Here is a 23,474-nt window from a genome sequence, read left to right on the forward strand (position 1 = left end):
TAGTAACTATATAACTTCATTTTGGAGGGGAGAGGGGGAAACTCAAGATAACAAAATTATTTTTGTGGTTACACGTATTGGTTTCATAAGGCTGCAGTCCTGTACCCATCTAATCGGGTTCAATGTAGATACATGATTCATGCTGTTACTGTAGTAATTTATTGTATCCTCAAGAGGGCATCAAACACTTTATGATCTATTCTAAAGGCTCACTCAAACTGATTAATGCTTTCCATTTTACTTTTAGAGTACCATGGAACAAAATGATATTCTTATTAGACCAGAGATTTTAATATCCTAGCATATCTGGATATTATTCAGTAAATATTTATTAACTGGCAAAAAATGTATTGAGTTCCTTGATATAAGTGATAGATAAAACCTAGTAAATTTCCTGGGAAGAAAGGATTTACAATTATTTGTGCTATTGATGTCTATTCATACAGTTTGGGGGAGGGGGGATCCAATAGCCTGTGACACGCAGTGGTTCCTCGAAGATGCCCAACCTCCAACAAAAGTTGGCATACCTACAATATGTACAAAATGGAAACTGTTCAAGTGTTCAGAAGAAGACAGACACCCTCATCATAAACACAGGCATACTACTCTGTTTTACTGATGTATTATGTACACTACAATTACAGCAATGTTCAAAGTTCACTCTCAGGAGATATAACTCCGGAGATATTCATAACTTACAATCGCCGTTCTTACCTTTAATATCTAATACTAAGTGTGGCTTCATCTTGCTGTAGATCTTGCCATCTGGATCAATACTCCATTTTTGTTTGTCCTCATTCTGCTGGAGCGCCAGGCCTAATTTTGCACCAGGAGTTATTAGGTTTCCTACAATTGTCAAGCAGAAGTCTTCTGCCACCTGGGAAGTTAGACAATATGAGTCAGAGCCTAATCACGCTAATAGTGTTGCATATTCACTGGTAAAAGTGTGAGAATATTAATCTCAGGAAATTAAGAATTTCAAGTTGCTATACATTAAGAGATAACCCAGGAAAGTTTTGTACTAGCACTCTAAGAATAACTTACACTGTTTTCAATCTTACGCATAGAGACAGACTATAAATTGAATAAATTAATTAATCAGCATGGCCAATGGACATATTGACTGGGAAATCTGGGAACTGAAGTTACCCCCTCCCTTCAAAAAAGATTTCTTAAAGGAGGAAGAGAGGAGAAAAAAAGGAAGGTTATAGTATCTTTAAGACTTTTTATTTCAGTAAGGTTTTTTTAGACAGAAACAGATTCATTTGGCTGAAGTACAAAGTCATATTAAGGTCTCAGTTATAGAGCATATCTATACACAGTTGTAGGAGTGGGATAAAATGTAATAGGGATCTAGAAAGATGCAAATCTTAGATTTATAGGAACTCTCTATAATATTGTATTAATATTTTTTCGTGGGTCAATTTTGGTATGTGGAAGAGGAGATCTTACTAGTGTGTTACAAAATGTGTGAAAGGCCAAACTATCATAATTATTTGACATTTAAAATATCTTCAATTACAAACCTGGGCTATCTTGAAAAATGTTCTCTCTGCCAAAACTGCTTGATGACCACAGTTAAATTCCAAGTGAATGCAACCAACAGACTTTAGTATCTTAAGTGAACACATATATCTGAAGCTGGTGAGATAGTCAAGTTCATCATCTGGCCTATTCTATTCCTCCCCACCCCCAAGGACTGCAACCTAATATCCTTTTACATTCAGGAGTATGTGTTTATGTGGTTTGTGGGGATACCAACCTCTTTTTGCGCCTCCCAAATCTCCCTTATTGCTCCAAAGATCTTTGGATGCACACACTGTTTAAAAACTTTTGTTGTTGTAAATCAAATAGAATGAAATGTCCCAAATGCACTTGATTAACAAGCTCTATATACTGCACCTCAACCTGTCCCATGGCTAAAAATTGGTCAAAAACACAGGATGTGGAAACAGGAAGTGCTTGCTAGCTACTTCCAGATTACACATTTCAACCAATTTTTGCATGAAATTGCAGTTAGTTATACAGTAGAGTTCCACTTATCTGAGATAAATGGGTGAGCCCAATCTCGGAAAACTGAACTGCTCGGATAATTGGGAGGCCCTATTGTCCCTCCCGGCAATCCGATTTAGGGAAGTGCCCCGCGATTGCTACTGCCTAGCAATGCTCGCGGGGTGCTTCCCAAGGGGCAAGGGCTCACCAAGGGATGTCCCTTGGTGAGCCCTCGCCCCTTGGGAAGCACCCCGCGAGCGTTGCTAGGCAGCAGCAATCATGGGGTGCTTCCTTCGCCCTCTCCCTCTCTTGGAACTCGAGAGGAGAGGGACAGGAAGGAGTGCCCTCGGCGGCACCTCGAATAATACAGAGTTAACTGGAACTCGACTGTACTTGGACAATTGCATGCATGAACTTGCATACAGTTGACACTCCGTTTTAAGGGAAGATTCTAGGACTGAAGTTGGACTTTCCTTATGTAAAGCATACATTTTGTTACTGAAGTATGCCCTTCCCTAATTATACTGAGATCTATGCTTTAAGAATTCAATGAACATATTTGAATGCACTCAAATGAAGGCAACTATAGTCATGTTATAGAGCACATCTTGAGTGTTGCCAAATGTCAGCACTGTTGAAAAGTATGGAAACTTCTTTTGTATTAGGTGGGGTGTTAAAACTAACACCTCCACTTTTAAATTCTGCTTTAAGCCCATAGCTTCTGATCTCTCCCTGTCCAAACATGCTCTCACAGGTGGCTAAAAGGGAAAGAAATGTACCACTATTATACAGCGGGTTGTGCAGCTGAAGAGCCTCTCCCTTTGGCACAGTGCTTTGAGAGACCTTACACAACTTTTCAAAAGACATACAGATGGACACAAGGCTTGTCACTCATGCTCATTTCACTTTGTTTGATGTTAGAGCTAGAAGACAGCTACATGCTTTTATCAAAGAATTACGTAACACCGGTGGATTTTCTTTTTGAGTTATTGTTTAGACTTTGCTGTTGAGTTAATGCTGGCAAATATAGGCAAGCCATGTAGGTGCTGTTTGTAATTTGATGTGAAAATGGCTAAACTAGTTCCTACAAACCAAAAAGAAGAAGAAGGTGGCAACATAATGATTATTAATGCTTTAAAGGTCTGCTATTTGCAATTCAACAATTTTGCCCCATGTCTCATTATCAATGGCCTAAGGTTGGTTAACAGCCGTTATATGAAATTGTTTCCAAATGGCTCAGGATGCTAAGTGAAAGGAAACAGCAGAACAACAATGGAAATAGAAATACAAATACAGGACACTTCAAGACTAGTGCAAAGAGGTGAGAGCTCCTGAGGCAGACAGCATTACTTATTATTGGTTGTTATTTCTTGATACTATTTTGGCACCCCCTTGGAGCATCTTCAGTCCCTGTAGAAGCTATGCAAATCAATACCACAACCTTTTATGAAAAGCAGAAATGGCCAGAATACTTAATTGTTAAAATTAAAACATGAGAATGTTTCATTTTCAGTTATATCTTTTTATCAAAAGTGAAAATTCTTAACCATGTTTCTAATAAAAAGCATATGAAGAATGCTGAATTAATGCATTTAATTATTTGATGTATACCCTGTCTTCCCCTGCACAGGATCCAAGAACTTCATACCCTATCAAAACTTGTTTCAAACACAACCTTACCCTGCATTTGATGAATCCATCTTGATACATCCAGATTTGCTCATCAGTTTTAGTATCTTCTACACTATGTATCCTCAGAAGATTCAAGTCGTTTAGATTGCCATCAGTTGACATGAATTTTCCATTTCCTCTGTTTCTAAGTGTGAAGTAGACTCTTTTCTGTAAAAAGATCACAACACTTAAACTATATTGTTTATATTAATTTACGCTCTATTGCCCAGTCTAGTCACTTCATATTGCTTTCACCCTTTTAGCACTGATAATATTACAGCGTGGATTAGAAAAGCATACCCAACCATATAGAGAGAAAGTGAAAGACATTCAGAAACCACTGCCACATGTAAAACAGGAGGGCATGGTTAAGGTGGCTGTCTGGTGCCACCAAATCAGGTTTCGTGCCATGGAGTTGTTGGGACTATTTTCTGCCTCTGCAGTGACTGTGTGTGTTATTGTTGTGATAACCATTCATGTTGGATCGGCCCAGGAATAACAGGTCAGTCTAGATCTGCCTTTAGTTGAGCTAATCATCTTCACAAAGCAATTTACTCAAATTTAAACCACCCAGATAATTTTCAGAATGGAAGGTTGTAATCAAAATCACTATTTTGAAGTCCTGTATTTAAATAATCTAGTCATTTCTGCCAGATTGTTTGATGTGTATTGTTGTTGATGCATGTCTTCAAGTCATTTCTGACTTACAGTGACCCTAAGGAGACCCAATCATTGAGTTTTCCTGACAAGAGGTGTTCAGAGGGACTTTGCCTTCCTCTGAGGCTGAGACAATCTGATTTGTTTTCATGGAGTTTTCATGGGTTTTCATGGAGAACGAGGATTAAAACCCTTGTCTTCAGAGTTCTAGTCCAACACTCAAAACACTACACTATGTGGCTCTTATTTGTATCATATGCTATGATTAAAATTGCACTTTTAATCAGTATTATGACCAAAACATTACATATGAACAGCACTATAGTGAAAGCAGAAAAATCTACGATCTGTACCTACAATGCTTTCCACAAAGGACAGCTGTTTCTTACCTGCATTAAAGGTCGTAGAGATCCTACTTTCTGATAGCCACTGGACTCATACCAATTTGGTATTTTTTTAGGTGACAATAAAATCTGGCGGCCTTTATAATTATTGTGTTCATAAATAATCCATCTGAAACAAACCAAATTTTACTGTCTATAGCCATAAAATGAACAAAACTTCAAAGAAACAAAATCCCTTAACATTTTTCGTAGCAATATCATATAGCGTAAACACACATACATTTTAGTTCAGCAGCAACCCCAGATATATTATTATATCCCATGAAACCAGTAAAACTTGCTTCATAGAAATATTTTTAGGCTGGACACACAGTGGCTATATTACATCAAACAACAGTGGGTGCAATAAAGGCCATGATAAAAGCTGGTATCTAAAATGGACTCATAAAAAGCAAGGTAGTGCCACTAAGAAAGATGAGAAACAAGCAAGCCTTTTGTTTGCACCAGCCACCCCATCTTGTACAATACCATACTATTATATAATTGATATGCATTAATTTCAAAGAATCTTTGAACTGTTGTTGCCACAACAGTTGACCTTGCCTTAGTTTTGAATAGTTAAAACACAGGCAAAGATTAGAAATGAAATATAGAATATGAAATTGGCATTTGTGGTGGACAAGAAAACCATGGCTTTTAATTATAAAGACTACCACTGTGTGAACTGATGTCATTTTGTGCAGCCCATTTAAGAATTTCTAAGGAGACTGGTCATGCTTACCACACTGAATCCACTGGGAAACACAGCCACTTCTCTGGGAGGGTTTAAGCGTAAAAGGGCAGGGTGAGGAGATCAAGGGTTGGAACTACAAGGCTAGACTTTGGGGGACAAGGGTTTCTGTCACACTAGCTTCTCGGGGAACCATTCTGGAGGTGGGGGTTCAAGGACTGAAGAGGAAGAGATCTAGACCTAGCTGCTGATGGAAGCCTATGGATGGCAGGGTTAGTTAGATACAACCCTATATCTGAACTGAATATTGCACCATATCCTCAAGCTTTTGTTTGAAAGGTAAAGCTAAACCTGCAAGGATCTGTCTCTTAGAGTTTCTTGTGTGACAGAACTTAGCTTGGTAAGCTAAACTCCAGTTTCACTGTGTTGGGGACCTTTAGAAGAGTGGTTACATTTTTCTATGAGTAAATATAAGCCTAAGAAATACAGGAAATTGGAACAAAGACATTGGGAGTATGAAGGTATGAAAGTTTAAAAAACAAACAAACAAGCAAACTAAGTTTTGCCCAGTGACTAATATTGGAATGCAAGCAAAGCAGGTTAATGCATTAAGGCAGTGGTTGTCAACCTGTGGGTTCCCAGGTGTTTTGGCCTACAACACCCAGAAATACTAGACAGTATACCAGCTATTAGGATTTCTAGGAGTTGAGGGCCAAAACATCTGGGAACCCACAGTTTGACAACCACTGCATTAAGGGAAAGCAGCAAAATTGGAAATGTCTTTGGATATGTCTGTGGATGGCCGGGGGGGGGGGGGGGGTCTGTCTTCAGCAAATATAGTGTAAATGGATACCATGTCTACAAATCCATGTCATGGACCAGATCAGATTCGCAGAACTGTTTCCTTGCTATTAAGTTACAATATAGCACAATTAGATCATGCCTTCCTTCACAAATTGCTACTGACAATCAAGGCAGGTAAAACTTCCAAGTCTTCACAGTTTTGGTTGTTTAGATTAAAATATACAAGTTGAAATCTTCTGATGGACTCTGATAGGTTGATATTTCTCTGACTCCTCATAATTAAAAAGTAACATGATGGCAGCAGCCTTGCTCAAAATATACCTTATATATTGTCATAAATTCAAGAGAAAATTCTACATTCAAAATATAACTTACATGCCACCATGGATTTCTAGTGAAGCTATATCAGGATTATAGCCAAGGAAACGAAGATTTACGACTTCTGTAGTAAATTCTATTTTCCTTCCCTTGAAGTTTTTCTTTTCATAAAGAGCTATCATTGGTTCAGAAAGTTCCTGTTTTGAAGAAAAAGTTTATTTTCTTAAGTTTTCATCGGATCTCTTTTTAAATGAGGTCAGTTATAGGATATACATGAAGTATTAATGAACAACTTAATTCAGGGTTTCCTATCCTGCTCTGGAAAAGGGTTTTCAGAAGCATATACTATATTACATTTTCTATAACTTCAATTTACCAGTGACAGTTTACCAGAGGAGGGCAACTACAATGATCAAGGGTCTGGAGAACAAGTCCTATGAGGAGCGGCTTAAAGAGCTGGGCATGTTTAGCCTGCAGAAGAGAAGGCTGAGAAAAGACATGGCCATGTATAAATATCTGAGGGGAAGTCATAGGGAGGAAGAAGCAAGCTTGTTTTCTGCTGCCCTAGAGACTAGGACGCGGGGCAATGTTCAAACAGCTGAACATTAGGAAGAACTTCCTAACTATGAAAGATGTTCAGCAGTGGAACTTTCTGCCCCGGAGTGTGATGGAGGGGAGGCTCCTTCTTAGGAGGCTTTTAAACAGAGGCTGGATAGCCATCTGTTGGGGGTACTTTGAATGTGATTTTCTTGCTTCTTGGTAGGGGGTTCAAATCTTTCAGGATACAGAGGTGACTTTGACTGGATCTACACTGCCCTACATCCCAGGATCTGATCTCAGATTATCCGCTTTGAACTGGATTATATGAGCCTACACTGCCAGATAATCTGGGATAAGCAGATAATCTGAGATAAGATCCTGGGATGTAGGGCAGTGTAGATCCAATCAGAGTCACCTTTGTATCCTGAAAGATCCCAAGTTGCTAGCCATGTTTTCAAGCTCAGTGAAAGCGTTTTAAAATGCTTAAATTTCATTAGCTTTAAAAGGACTTATTAGTCCAATTTAAATTCATATCAGTTATAATAAGCATTTATGGAGAACCTTTTTGGCAGTACTGCAACAACTCTTATAAAGGAATCCTGTATGCATTTTCTTACAAGGACAGGGACTGGGAGCTTGAAGTTGGGAAAGAGGGATCTCCTAGAAAAGCCTTGCCCTAATTTTGTAGCCTTTTGAAACTGCAGTCGACCACATCTTCCTCTTAAACTGAATAATTTACTATACATTTTAGTTATATTTTCAAAAACAAAAAAATGTCCTATGAGCCAGAACTAGTTCAATGGCAAACTGGCAATAAATGTGATTACTCATAAAAGAGATATTCCATAGTACAGCCACACCTTCCATCTTTGGCTGGCACTTTCGTGAGTCAGTAGCAGGTATAAATGCCAAACCTTCCCTACAGCTACATGGGCAAATAGGTGTGCTCTGAAAAGTAGAAATTGTGAAATACATGTCGGCTATTAATTTATTTATTGGATTTATATCCTACCTTTCTCTCAAGGTGGGATTCAAAGAATTATGTATAACGTTTTACACGTTCAAGGATAAACGTAATCATTTGCCCCAGTGTTTCTCAAACGCTGCTACTCCAGATGTTTTGGACTTTATCTCTCACAAATCCTAACAGCTGGTAAGATGGCTGGGATTTCTGGGACCTGAAATCCAAAACACTTCAAGGAGCACAGTTTGAGAAACACTGATTTGTTCCATTTACAGCAGACCCACTTAATCAATTGAATTTAGACAAATAAGAATTAATGAATCTACTCAGGATCAGACTAACAATTAACTTTAGCCTTTGTTCTCTGTATTAGAGCCATTAGAGCAATCACTGCATACCACTTCAGGTAACCCAAGTAGCTCGCAATAGATCACACAACCAATGTGAGAAATAGGATGACTCAGAGCACTCTCTTGGGCCTTCTTATTTTGAAATGAACTAAAGATATTTCTTTGAAGGGATAAACTCATGACTACTACTATAGTTAGATACAAAAACTCTAGGGAATACAAATACAGTGGGATCTTGGTATATCCTAGAGCAGGGGTCCCCAAACTAAGGCCCGGGGGCCGAATGCGGCCCTCCAAGGTCATTGACCTGGCCCCCGCCCTCAGTTTTAGACTTTGTCTTGCCCAAAGTCTGAAATGACTTGAAGGCACACAATACCAACAATCCTACTTAACTTGACTATCTCATTGGCCAGAAGCAGGACCACACTTCCCATTGAAATCCTGATAAGTTTATGTTGGTTAAAATTGTTTTCATTTTTAAATATTGTCTTGTTTTTTTATTTACTAATATTGTGCTATGGCAGGGGTCCCCAAACTAAGGCCCGGGGGCCGCATGCGGCCCTCCAAGGTCATTTACCTGGTCCCCACCCTCAATTATAATATAATATTTTAATATCAGTTTTAATAATATAATATATTGTATATACATATGATACTAGCTGTGCCCGGCCACGCGTTGCTGTGGCTTTGTCTGGTGGTGTTGGTGAGAAATTGTTGAGGTAGTAGTGGTATTGAATGTGTGTTGTATGGTTGTCTTTATGTTTAGTATGCACACTGAAGTGGATTATACGGCAATGTGGAGTCAAGATAATCCAGTTCAAAGCAGATAATATAAGATTCTAAATGGGTTATATAGCTGTGTGGAAGAGCCTTGAGTCTACACTGCCATATAATCCCAGTTAAAATCTGATAACCTGTGGAAGAGGCCTAAATGAGGCCTAACTGTGCCTGTCCCCTGGGCTGAGGAGGTCGCTAGGAGACCAAGTGGGCGGAGCTTAGCCTTCAAACTGGCAGCAATTGGATAAAAACGATTATTCCTCTCCCTCTAATTAGGACTTTATTTTTCTTTTCTTTTTGTTGTATCAACCTAGAGGCATGGATGAGGGGTTGTGATGTCAATTTTCGAGGTTGTGGGGTGTTTACTTTTGTTGTTTTGTCCGCTGCCGTGATGCCAAAAGCCTTTTATATATATAGATTGATAATAATATCATTTTATACAATATAATAATAATACCATATAATAATATTAATTATATGTTATATATTACATATATTACAGTATAGTGGTATAGTTCAATATAGTAATATATAATGTTAACATTGTGCAATAATAATAATAATAATAATAATAAGTTTATTTGTATCCCGCCACCATCTCCCCCGGAGGGGACTCGGGGCGGCTCACAGAAATATCAAATACAAAACAATAACAATATACAATACATCAATAAACAATAACATGCACCAATTGTAATATTTGCACATTAATCAAAAAGAATAAAAACACACTTATTAAAAACATAGAATTTAAAAACAGTGAGGTTGTAATAGTAGATTAGCAAAGTGCACATCATAGGTTGTAAACTCAAAACATAGATAAAGTGCTATGCTAATAATATAATATATTGTATGTACATACAGCTGCTCTAAGTCCCCTTCGAGGTGAGAAGGGTGGGATATAAATGTAGTAAATAAATGTAGTAAATGAATAAATAAATAATTTTAGACTTAGGCTCACCCAGAGTCTGACATGACTTGAAGGCACACAACAACAACAATAATCCTAATTAACCTGACTATCTCATTGGCCAGAAGCAGGCCCACACTTCCTATTGAAAGCCTGATAGGTTTATGTTGGTTAAAATTGTTTTGATTTTTAAATATTGTATTGTTCTTTCATTGTTGTTGTTGTTGTTGTTGTTGTTTTGCAATACAAATAAGACATGTGCAGTATGCATAGAAATTTGTTTGTATTTTTTTTCAAATGATAATTCGGCCCCTCCAGAGTCTGAAGGATTGTGGACCGGCCCTCTGCTTTAAAAGTTTGGGGACCCCTGTCCTAGAGGCTTGGTTCCAGGACACTCTTTTCTTGATTCCGGATAACAAAATCTGTGGATGTTCAAGTGCCATTATATACAATGCTGTGATAAAATGGTGTCCCTAATATAAAATGGCAAATCCAAGGTTTGCTTTTTGGATTTGTGCGTGTATGTGATATTTTCATGCTGCACTTGGTTGCTGCACTCTGCTTCATGGCTGACACCCTTGAAGTCCAAACAGTTGATGAAACAGGACTTCTGTAGAAGCTAAACTAATCCCACCGACTTCCCCAAAACAAATAATCGAGATCTAATTTCCCAGACATATTCAAAATTCGTGTTGACATGGTTACTTCCTCATTTTGTTGCCCAGCTGCTTATGCACTAGGAAGACTGAGGTGGCAGCAGTGTTATGCCAAAAGTGATGAACTATTCTGCTGCTCCAGGGGACCTGATGTAAGAGAGACACCTAATGCCTATTATCAAAGCCAGACGTTGGGGCCTAGTTGTCTTTGTGGATGCTCTTGGGATCTGGTTCTGCCCACTAAATTAGGCTATAGCATCAAAAGCTTCTAATTAAATTTGAGAACTTTCAATGTCACTTATTAATAACATGATGCAAAAAATCTAAAACATCTTCAAAAATATCCAAACTTCACTAGCATTTGCTCTACCACCTGTACAGAAGGGTGGGCTACAAGCGTCCTAAATAAACAAAGGGTCTCATTGGCTAAAGAGTTTGGCATGTTTAGCCTGCAGAGGTGAACGTTGATAGGAGACACGTTAGCCATGTTTAAATATTTGAAAGGCTGCCATAAGAAAGATGGAGCAGGCTTGTTTTCTGCTGCCCTGGAGACAAGTCACACTCAGAGCAATGGGTTCAGAACAGGAGATTCCATCTGAACATTAGGAGGAACTTCCTGAAAATAAGAGCTGTTTAACAGTGGAGGGTGGTGGAAGCTCCTTCTTTGGAGGCTTTTAAACAGAGGCTGAATGGCCATCAGTCGGGGTACTTTGATTGTGTTTTCCTGCATGGCAGGGGGTTGGACTGGATGGCCCTTGCGGTCTCTCCCAATTCTATGATTTGATAATAACAATAACCATGCAGTTGCTCTGTATTAAAGAATAACATGTTTATCAATATGTTTCTCTGCTTTGATATCTTTTTGAACAAGCTATACTGCAGCATATCTTCAGGTTTCTAACTCTTCATTTGCTTCTGTTGCATAGTCATGCATCATGTATTGTATTATTGTTTACAAGTAATTCCTGACTTATGGTGACCTGAAGGTGATCCTATCATGGGATTTTCTTGGCAAGATTTGTTCTGAAGGGGTTTGTCTTTCCATTCTTCAGAGGCTGAGAGAATGTGACTTGCTCAAAGTCACCTAATGGGTTTCCACAATTGAGTGGGGATATAAAGCCTGATCTCCAAAGTCATTGTGCAACACCAAAACCGTTACATCACAATACCTCCACACACTGGTTTTAAAATAGGTCAGGTTTCATTTTATACTACTCCCAACATAAACTTACAATATTTACAACTTGTAAAGACTTCAAGCATGTTTGGGGAAGGCATCCCATTGCAGAGAGATCAGGATAGGCTCCTTCTTCTAACACATACTGATTACCAGAGAAGTCTTTTTGATCATATGCAATCCAGCTATAAGCAAAGAAGAATATATTATTGTTAATGAATGCCTTCAAGTCATTTCTATCATATTACAACCAAAAGGTGAATTTATTGCAAGGATTACTTGGCAATAATTGTTGGGTGGAAGTTTGCCTTCCACTGAGCCTGAGAGTGTGATTGCAAGATAAAATAATAGCGAATGGAACAAGACGGGTGTGGACTCAGCTTGCTGATGAGATGCATCATGTATTCAACTTAACACAGAAGTTCTAATTTCCTTAAAGAAGGCTGATGACAGACATAATACTGTAAAATATGCAAACCGTTAATTCCTATTACCAACTCCATTGACTAATTCAAAACAAACATCTATACATTCCACAGTGAGGGTGAAGCAATTTGAAATACATTCACTGCACTCTGATTCATTTATTTTCAAGATAGAAAATATGTTTTCAAATCACTTCTAGCAACTTTGAAATCGATCCTTCATCACTCCTCATATGATTTTTTTAAGACAGTACTTTTCAAAGAAGACATTTGTCTCAACTGAGCTCTACTGACATACATTGGCACCATGTGTTGTAGTAGAGTCTGTGAGTAACGTTACAAACAGTAGTATGGGTGCCAGAAGGGGGGAAAGGGTTACTCGGGAGCAGGAATCTGATGATGAGCAGCAGAGAAAGAGGATCCGGTACATACTTACAGCACCTACAGATGAGGAGTCGTTTGAGGGATTCTCTGGGGACGATGGGTCAATGAGTGAAGGAGAAGGAGGAGACACCATGGATTGGACTAAGATAAGAGAAGTGCAAGCTATTTGTGAGGCGCCAACAACTAGTGATACCTTTATGGGGTTCTCTGGGGCTGAAGACTGGCAATCAGGGGATCCAACTAAATCTTGGGGGGATCTAAGTCTTGACAGGAGATGGAGGAATTGGAGGGAAAGGCAAGGGAATTCACGTGAAGAGCTGGGAGCAGTTGCGGGGGATAGTAATGGGGCGGTTCATCAGTTCATCTTCTGATGATGGTTTGTAGATAAAAGTGTGTTCAGGGGTGAGGGGTCTTTGCAGAAGGCAAGGTGTCGATGTGCGTTTGTGTGCTGTGTATTGGTAAAGATTCTTGTAGACTTGCTGCTGCCTGTTTCGTGTTTGGCGTTGGATTCGGCTCTGCAGTTTGGACCTGGACTGGTTTGGCTAAAGACTCTGCTTCTGCGGACACTGGAGCAACGCTGTTTCAGATTTCTCCCGCTTCGACCCTGGACTTCGGCTGACAACGCTTCTCTTCCTGCGACTCCTTTTGTTAACCATTTGTGTCCTGTGCCTTTTTGTTTTGCCTCAGAGCGCTTTGTTTGACTTGTTGCTCTTTGCATCCAGTTAATCTGGATTATCTTTCTGTTTACCTTTTGGACCAGGTCTGGTTTGTTTTTTGAGTTTTGACCAGTGGGAACTGCATTTTAGTTTCTCTGTGTCCCTTTTCTTTTGTTTTAATAAACTCTGTTTAGAAGCCACTTTTAAGTCTGGCCCTTTAAGGCGTCTGTGATTCCAACAACATGGATATGCATGTTGATATCAAAAAGCGTGCACCCTTCAGTGAATAGGACCTAGATTATCCATATCTATTCCATGCCCAGAAATTTCCTTCTCTAAGTAGCTATCTTGCTTGACTGGTGTTTATTGATTCAGCTTTGTACTCACCTTCCAGATAATACTTTTGACGACTTAACAGGAAATGATTTCTCAATTTGAGAAATGTCTTTCTCAAATATTTGACTGTTGCCCTGGAACTCTGGCTCTGAAAATACCTGCACCTTTAAAGATAAAATAAAACATATTCACAAACATTACATTCAGTCATCAGATAATTCTAGTTGCACTTTCATTAATTATGTATAAGGTAAGCACTTTCCCAAAACTGTATAAAACCTAAGAAACAGACTGTATGAGATCATATCTAGCAAACATACTATAAAAGTTCCATGGATAGAACTATATCTCCTCTCTTCTCCCCTTGACAACTCAGTTTTAATTTTGTTACATCTCCTATTTCACTGCCATTTTATGGTCAATTGAGAGCCTAGGACATCATAGAAGTGTTTGGATATGTCCCTACACCCAGACACAGAATGCCAACGTCATCTGCCAAAAGTTCTCAGAGAACCATAGACACCTCTGTGGATTGGCTGTTTTGTGTTTGGCTGTAAAGGCACAGTCAGATGCTTCTCTGATTCTCCTTGCTCTCTACCAGCTACTAAACATCTGTGAAAGGAGTGCAGTAATAGCTAAAAAGGTAGTCCTGAGAAAGTGTTAATTGTTAATTAAAGTTGATAAAAAATGCTGACATGCACAAAGATTTTTTTTTAAAAGACATAAAATGATATCTATTGGCCTTATGCCATCCCAAGTCCCAAAAATGATCCCAGCCTTTATATTTCAAATCTGTCCTATGCTAAAGTAGCCATTATTTTCAATAGTCTCTACTCAGATGATGCTAAGGTGATATTCTTTTTATGATGTTGCAAACTGGCTCAGTTCCACAACCTGCAAACAATTTTTTTTGTCTACCAAGAAAATTGTCTGTTTTAATTCTTTACTACCAGGGCTCCATAAATGAACCTGCCAGACATAACTTTCTCTGAGCTGACAAATACCTGGCCCAGTTCATAATAAAAGTCTGGCTAGGGCCTGATTTGAACTTAATGCTGGCAGGAGGCATTAAAAAACCATGGGAACTCTAAAGTTCAGTAGTTTTTCAGAAATGAGTTCTTGTAGCTTGGGAGGAAGAAGTGGCACATTCCTTCAGTCATGCTTGATTTGGAAGCAGAGAACACACCCTGTTTTCAAGTATTTCTAGAGCTCAGTACGACAACACTTTTCTACTCTTGCCCTCATCATGACAGGAACATTGGCTGGAATCCTGCTGGGCAGAGTGATCCACTCAACTGTTTTGTATTCACAACCACTAGTTTATATATAGCAACCACAATATCCATCAATCCTCACCAGGCAGCAATCACTGTGGTTAAAAGCAGTTTCAATTTTGATCAGAAAGCAGCTGGCTGGTGGTCCACCCATGCCCCTACCCCATGAGCAATCTTTGGTGCGAGAAGGAATTGTGACAGGGACCCCTCTTCTACCTGTTGAACAGGTGGTAATTCATGGGAGCAGTTGGGGATGTCAGCCAGCTATTTCCCAATCATATCATACAACTCTTGACACCTCAGATTGTTGCTATTGGTGTTCCCTTTACATTGCTCCTAATAACCTGCCACTGAGACTATTTCTTTTCCATGAACTATAATGCCCATTATTCACCCCACACCCTATTTTTTCTGAGGGCAAAGTATGAGGGATGTATCACCCTCCAGATGTTGTTCTGCAACCCGCATATACACTGGATATAATAGCTAGGTATGATGATGGAAGTTGCAGGTTTCTTAATCTTCCTTTAGGTTATCATACTGTAGTTTCAGTTTGCACTCTGAATTTACCTTACAAGATTTTGGAATGTTTACCTTAAATTTCCCAGTGTGCTCTGTGGTGATATCCTACAAGGAGTGGAGAACAAAGACAAAAAAGAAAATGAAACAAAGACAACATCAGAAATATGCAAAAATATGCTGATAAATGAGTTATAGAATAAAAATACAAGTGTGAGGAAATAAAAAAAGATTGATAATTTTAAAAGGCCTTCTTACCAAAGTTATGGGTTGAACTGAAGATATTTTAAAATCCTTGGCTCCCCAGGCCTCATAGTTGGAGTACAGTCCTTTTTCCAGAATGAACTGCTCTCCTGTAAAGTCAGGATTTTCATAAGCCACCCACCTGAAAAATAAGTCAAGCATATTTTACTAGAATTTTACAAGCCCCTGCATGCCAGAACTTTTTACAAGCCACACACACAGAAGCTTCATTATAATATTCTAAGTTTGCATACCCACAATACAATGGGATCATCATAATGCAGAAAACTTAATTACAGCTAAGCATGATATTGTGATACACCAAGGGCACTTTTTTGACTTCACACTGTTATCTTGACTTTAAGACAACAGATATATATTACATATTCTTCAGTCTAAATAGTTAGCAAACTATTAAGAGATCAAAGCACTTTCTATTTTATGCAGTGCTATTTGGCTATACAGATTGAGCATCCAAAATGCTTGGCATTTGAAGTATTTTGAATTTTAGAGCAGGTTTAGGGGGATTTGGGAATATCTGCATATACATAATGAGATATCTTTGAGTTGGGACCCAAGTCTAAATATGAAATTAATTTACGCTTCATATACACCTTATGTACACATAGCTTGAAGGTAATTCTTTAAACAATTGTTTAAGTTAGCACATAAAACAATGTTTGTGTTCACTGAATCATCAGAAAGCAAAGATGTTACTATCCCAGGCACCCAAGTGGACCATTTTGGAGCAGTTTGGATTTCACATTTCCAGGTAAGGGATACTCAACCTGTATTACTTCTCTCATACTGTTACTCTGACACTGTATCTACATACTCTTCTCCCAAGGGCTGTCACTTTTTGTCATACAGGTAAAACCTGTTTTCCCCCAGTTTATAAAAGTTATGCATTTAAAAGCATGTTACCCAGCATATTTCAGAATAATGTTCATATTTTAAATACTGTTAATTTAACTTTCTTAGTCCCAGATACCACTAAAAATAACCAGGTCTAATGGGTTTATTTCAAATAGCTTAAAACAACTATACAAGTAGCGAGTTAAAAATTCAAAATATTTAGCATGACAATGTTGTTTCTTTTGTCCATATTTTGCTTCACATGTTAGATGTTTATCATCTCCCCTCATTCTGATTTATTTTTCTCCGGTTCATTTAGCAGAGTGTTAACTAATCTTCAAAGACATATTCTTCAAAACACACCCAGTTTACCCTGCATTCTGCTTGGCAGGAAAAGTGACAGAGGTATGAACAGCACATTAACCACAAAGTCTGATCTGCAATGGACATGTTTGCTCTTGAATATTACATCAACAATTCAAGGTAGATCTACACTATATAATTAATGCAGCTTGACACCACTTTAAGAGCTATAGCTCAACACTTTGGAATCATAGGATTTGTAGTTTGGTGAGGCACCAGCACTCTTTGGCAGTGATCTTGTAAAACTACAACTCGCATAATTTCATTTCATTGAGCCATGGCAGTAAAATTGCACTATATTTTATAATTATTTGATTATGGCTGCCATTTTTGAGTTATATGTACTATGTCTTGTGTTTGCATTGTTTATTTTATTGTTATTGAATTATTTTTGACAGTGTCTGCATCTATTATTATTTGTTTCTATTTTCTTTATTATAAGCTGCTCCGAGTTCCTTCGGGGAGAAGGAGCAGGACATAAATAAAGCATTATTATTATTATTATTATTATTATTATTATTATTATTAAGTAGTGTCAAACTGCATTATTTCTACAGTATAGACATACCACCAGATGCAAGTACTTCCATATAGGCTATCCTACTAATTCCAGGCACTTAAAATAAAAATATAGTCAAAGTGTTTCATATTGAGAATCTAACCACTGAACAATTGTTTTGTTTCTTCATTCTACAGTAAGATCTCTATGAAAATACATTGAATACAGGTTTTCCTTCCTGTCACTGCTAGCAAGAAACAGCCTTGGGTTTGTGTTGGTCGCATACCAACAGGACTCCTGTATTATTATCCAGGTATCATAGAAACTACTTGGGAAGCTGAAAAAAGCATGTTGGTCAGATAGATCTTAATTGTTTCAAATACCAGTTGTCATCTGAAACGTGACCCTCACATGCTTGAGAGCAGGAGACAGAAGTAAGGGACAGAAGTAAAAACCCCTGAATTGATAGATACAGATAGGGGGCAGTGATAAATGAAAACAAAAAGCAGGGATTCTTCAGGGTCTGCTAAAATACTAGTTTGGTTCAGAAGTTTTCATGTGGCTACATACCTATGCTGTACAGTCTTCTTATCATGGACTGTTACCTAGGATTAAACCACTTATCCTTAGTCCAGGTATAATGTAGAATTCTAGCTTAATACAAGCCAGCATGTCTGCATTGAAACATGTCCTCATAAACCCACGGTCTAAAAAACTATTTCGTGAGTATTTGTTGACTCTAATAAGAACATTGTCCTAAGAATATGTAAGTAAGACTGGTGTATCCCAATGTCTTTTGAGCTGCACTTGGAACCTTGGATTACAATAGAAAAGCCTCATGTTATCCATTAAATTACACTAATCTTTCTAATTTGTCATCTCAAAAAGGAGGCACATATGCAATCATATAGACATTTATCTGAAAGTAAGCCTTACTGAATCCAATGGGGCTCACTTCTCAGTAGAACTTTATAGGACAGCAATTAAAAATAATTAAATCGAAACAACAATAATTTTCTCTTTAGACATCTTGTGAATCTGTGGCAGAATATGTTCTGAAAGATAGCTCTGTACTACCTACACAAAGTCTGTATCGCCTGCCTCTGTGTATTGACCTAGCCAGTTATCTTTGCCTTTTCGCAGAACAACTCACATTGATTTCTCATTTACTCACAAACAAGCCTGGCATGTATGCAGCTGAAATGATTTCTGTTGCAATATGCCAATCAACACCTGGTTATATTTGAAGCACACTGCTATGGAAAATGCCAAACATAGCAGTTTAGACATGTACAGTCTTCAAACGGCCTGATTGTTTTTTACCTGTTATCTGACAAAAGAGAGGAGAATATACAAATAATACTATGTTGTAAAATACCTTTCTGTATTTTCCCCAAGTAACTAAAGCTACAGTAACTGTTTCTTCTATGAGTTCTCTCGGGAAGATAGGGCGGTTATAAATAAAGTTGTTGTTGTTGTTGTTGTTTATTATTATTATTATTATTATTATTATTATTATTATTATTATTATTACTACTACTACTACTACTACTACTACTACTATGATAGTACTGGGGATGAAGTCAAAGTCCTTCTTTTATTTTAATACATTCTAAGCAGATGGCATTGGCTGTATTAAATAAGAGTCTGAAAGATAACAACTGGTAATTGAACCTGGAAATATCTGTCACAGGTGCAAAACAATAGCAGACATAAATCCTCTTTTTGTCCTGACTAGAATAGACCCATTGAATCCATTAAATTCATCTATGCATTAACTCGCCATCCATGAATTGATTAAACAGGGTTACTCTACTTGGGACTAACCAACCAGATGACAGCCATATTCTCCAATGAAATTAATCATTTATACTCCTTAATCTTATGTAAACTAGCCGAGCAGTGGACTATATTTTTCATCACAGAAATTAAGACAGCATCAAGAAACAGATACATGTTCAGCATCCCATATTCCAAAAATTTGGGATCAGAAATGTTTTGGATTTTTGAGACACAAGTCTAAACACAATATTCATTCATATTTCATACATAACTTATACACACAAGCTGAAGGTAATTTTATACACCATATTTTTAAAAAAATTTGTGCATGAAACCAAGTTTGTGTACTCTGAACCATGAGAAAGCTAATGTGTTGCCATCCATTTTGGACAATTTTGGAGTAATCTAAATTTTGGAATTCTGACGAAGGAATGATCAACCTGTATTACAAGGTTCCTTATCATTATATATAATTAGAGAAATGAAGATTTAAAATACCATACAGGTAAACACTTGGGACTACAGATCAACAATATAATAATTGAATTTGTTCTGTAATTCATGACCATATTTAAAATTGCCACAATCACCCAACAAACAAGCACATTTTTAAAAAAGAAAATCACTTGTCCTCCATAGAGAACAGTTCTTATTCTGATCAGATAATGAATACAAATTGTAAACTACCAATTAATTAGATCCAAGTAAGTGAATAGTGCTTCAGACCCTGTCTTGTAAAATAAAAATGAACGTGAAGCTTGACATTGGACTTACACTCCACTGAGGACATTAATTGATTGTGTCCTTAACCCATAACCAGTATCTTTCAAATTGGAAACAATGCCTAACACGTCGATGCTGGAACCTTTAGTTCCAAAGTCTTTTTCAGAATACATGATCATGTGAGGCTGTGCAAAACTCTGTAAAAAAAACAAACAGGGGGGACAAAATAAAACAAATCAACCAGGACAAAAATACAAGCAAAGAACATCCTACTCATAAATTAGGCACCTGTGCATAGGTGTGATGGAACCCAAAATGTGATCCAATTTCTCTCAGTGTTCTAACCTTTGCTGTGGGAAAATACTTTTATAATTTATAGGATTATAGAAGGGGGATCCACTAGGATCATGGGGTGCTTCCATGACATGCCAATTTGCCTCCTAAATGAATGTTCTTTTGAAAGACCTTGTAATATCCAAATTTAGGCTTGTAGTTCATGAACCAGTAAGCACCACCACACCAGGCTGAATATAGTTAAATTTTTTTGTTTTTTGAAACAAAGCTGACATGGTCCGACTCAGTTATAGAGAGGTTTCTTCTCTTTATAGCTTGCTTCCACATGTGCTTCATTCCAGTAGGATTAGGCAAGGAAGTACAGTTGTGCCAAGGATGGCAAAAGTAACAAAAATATTCTTCTTTGCCCTGCCCTTCTTTTTCATTCTGAAATTGAGTACGGTAGTCGAACACACATAGACACAGGATCTTTGTGTGTAACACAGTATGTATAATGGCGCCACATGAGTAAAAGAAATGGCCTTGCTGAAGGTGGCAGTATAATGTCCTTAGGGCAATAGTACCTCAACACACCCACAATACAAAAATACAGCAGGCATTTGATGTTTTTCTAGGCCTGCACTTGTGTGGCATAATTCTTGAACTTACCCCTAGAATAGGCCGTAGTGACTGCACCTGCTCATTGTAACCACCCCAGTCCATCCATTCTTTGTATTCTCCTTCTTCCAGTAAATACTGGCGTCCTGTAAACTCAGGCTTTTCATATGCAACCCATCTAATGAATGGTAAGAAAAAAAATTAAGATTCAAACACATGAGGAAAATGGGTGATAATATGTGAACAATAATTTTATCATGAAAAAGAAAAGAAAAAGAAAAGAAAGACGAGGAACAAAGAATATGCCCTACAATTGCAATGGGAGCAGGGTATATACATACATTTATACTATATATGAACATTTATTTTATTAATAGTGCCTAATGTAGCTATGTCCAACGTAATGTGCACACTGTCATGATATATATGTCTACTGAAGTCCCATCCAGTGCAAGGAAGTGCAAGAATCAACTAAACTCAGTTCCTAAGACATTTACATTTGTAAAAAGATCATGCAGCATGTTTAAAAATAGGTTTTATTCACTATATTGCATTTATATTTACTTGGCCACCATTCCAAACATATTAACTTATCAAGTTCTAGTAGGATTTACTTCTGAGTTATCATATAAATGACAGCAATATATTTCACAGCATAAACAATGGCAACATAGCAGACAGCTGTGTAATTTCCATAATATCCAAAATACATTTATGAGCACATAGATATATTTGAACACAGATGTATAATGCACATGTATTAACAATGGTTTCACTTATCAGGAAAAATAGGATTAATAACGTATTATTACGGACTGGATCCAGACTTCATAACTTAAAGCAAAATAAGGGCGGAATTACACTGACCCAAAACCCAGAGCCGATCTGGCATGCTGGATTGACCCCAGGTTTTGTCCCCAAAGGGGCTCCCCCAGCTGGTGCAAAGGTGGGAGAGTGTCTCCACTACTCACCAGTGCAAAACATACTGTGGCACTGCCACTTTAACTGTCCTCTTCTCACACGCTGTGTTGCAGTGGTCTCTGGTCACAACAGATGTACTACCTGTTCTCTGTCGCTTGCCATGACATCAGTGAAAGTGATGAGATGCTAAGAGAGGAGGAAGAAGAGGAAACTACCTCTATCCCCCCTCCCTTCCCAGTGTTCCCTGTCACGCCCAGTTGATGTTACAGCAAGTGACAGAGAACAGGTAGTACATGTGTCATGGGCAGTGACCATTGCAATACAGTTGGCAAGAGGAGACTGTCATCTGGTCTCTCTACCCACCTGAACATGGAAAGGTGGGATGGTAGTGAAGACAGTTGCATCTGGTACTCTTTGGGAACTAGCCCAACTGGGCCCTAAGATAGGGGGAAGCACAAATTCTAGGACAGAATTCAAACTTTTCCTGGCTTTAGGTAATGTGGGGGCAAGGACATGTTAAGGTGGCCTTGCCCCATGCATTTGGCTGCTCTGGGGCTGATCCTTATGCAGATCAAGAGATAACAATTTGATTTTAGCCATGACTAATTATGATCCAAAAGTTTCAACAGGTCTTTCTAAGACTGGATCCAGCACTTTACACCATGTCCACTGTATTCTCTGGAATGTAATGGAAATATTTTTTTCTCTCCCTTTTGTTTTAATTGTGTGCACTTATTGCACACAATTCAGCAAATCATTATTCATCATGATGAAGATGGACAACATGGTTGGTTTTCTAAATCACAAACTACATACACAACTACCAGATGAAATGACAATGTTTAAATGCCTTATACTTACACTCCTTCTTTCACTTTTATGGATCCTATTGATGTTAGCCCTTTCCCCAACACTGCTGATTCATCCTTATGTTTTCCTTCTTCAGTCAGAGCTATTAATTTTGAATCATGTTCTATGTGTTCACCTTCAAAGAATGGCTTCTCATAAATTATTATCTTTAGAAAAAATGAGTATAACAAGAAATGTTCAATACTACACTTTATCAAATAGATTCCTATGGCAAACTTATAAGATATGCCATTTAAAAAAGGATGTGAAAGTGGTTTTGGACAGTTGAGAAGATTGTGGGGCACAGGAGATAAAATTCCACCACTTTGGCAAAAGTACAAATATTGGATCCTGAGACTGTGTTGTCAAGATATAATGGAAATAATTGACAATAGTACTAAACAAACTATAATGAATCAATTAGACACAAGTAAAAATATTAATAAATCCATGATTGCCAAATTTAGCCTAAAGAGAAAATCCCACAATGCTTGCTTCCAACTGATAAGAACATAATTGTAAGCCAAAGCTAAAAGAATAAAATCAAACTTTTCAAACTCAAACTTTTATATCTCCCTGAGAAGTGCTTGATACTACCATTTAAAAAGATAAAAAAATTATTGAGAGATCCCTGCTAAAAAACATCTTCTAAAAACTGAGCACTGAATTCAATGTTTTAAAATAACATATTTTCTCCCAAGTATCTTGACTTAACCATTATACAAATAATGGGGAGGGCTTCCAAATGCATTTGATCCGTAGTGACAAAAACCATATGTTTTAATGTATCTTGGGTAAAATACCTTCAAATTTATAAAAGACATTACTTGAAACCAGGCAATAACTAGATCTTTTCTCAAACTG

At 37.7% G+C, this 23,474-nt stretch overlaps 2 protein-coding genes across 6 annotated transcripts in view; one reads left to right on the forward strand and one right to left on the reverse strand.

Annotated features, from left to right (window-relative positions):
• LOC134298835 (uncharacterized) overlaps nt 1-23,474 on the forward strand; it is a 483,127-nt gene that overhangs the window by 269,180 nt on the left and 190,473 nt on the right. The gene's annotated exons all lie outside the window — the stretch shown is intronic.
• The window catches only part of crybg1 (crystallin beta-gamma domain containing 1), a 144,529-nt gene that overhangs the window by 2,930 nt on the left and 118,125 nt on the right, over nt 1-23,474 (reverse strand). For all 5 annotated transcript variants that reach the window (XM_062980142.1, XM_062980145.1, XM_062980148.1 and 2 more), the window contains 11 exons: nt 22,623-22,777; nt 20,892-21,018; nt 20,001-20,146; nt 15,743-15,869; nt 15,560-15,592; nt 13,743-13,855; nt 11,946-12,075; nt 6,574-6,713; nt 4,710-4,833; nt 3,673-3,831; nt 715-877 (listed from right to left, as the gene is read on the reverse strand). In XM_062980142.1, the coding sequence (XP_062836212.1) occupies nt 715-877; nt 3,673-3,831; nt 4,710-4,833; nt 6,574-6,713; nt 11,946-12,075; nt 13,743-13,855; nt 15,560-15,592; nt 15,743-15,869; nt 20,001-20,146; nt 20,892-21,018; nt 22,623-22,777 (1,417 nt within the window). The remainder of the gene's footprint in view (nt 1-714; nt 878-3,672; nt 3,832-4,709; nt 4,834-6,573; nt 6,714-11,945; nt 12,076-13,742; nt 13,856-15,559; nt 15,593-15,742; nt 15,870-20,000; nt 20,147-20,891; nt 21,019-22,622; nt 22,778-23,474) is intronic.

Source organism: Anolis carolinensis, chromosome 1, assembly GCF_035594765.1.
Source record: "Anolis carolinensis isolate JA03-04 chromosome 1, rAnoCar3.1.pri, whole genome shotgun sequence".
In the NCBI taxonomy this organism is placed as follows: Eukaryota; Metazoa; Chordata; class Lepidosauria; order Squamata; family Dactyloidae; genus Anolis; species Anolis carolinensis.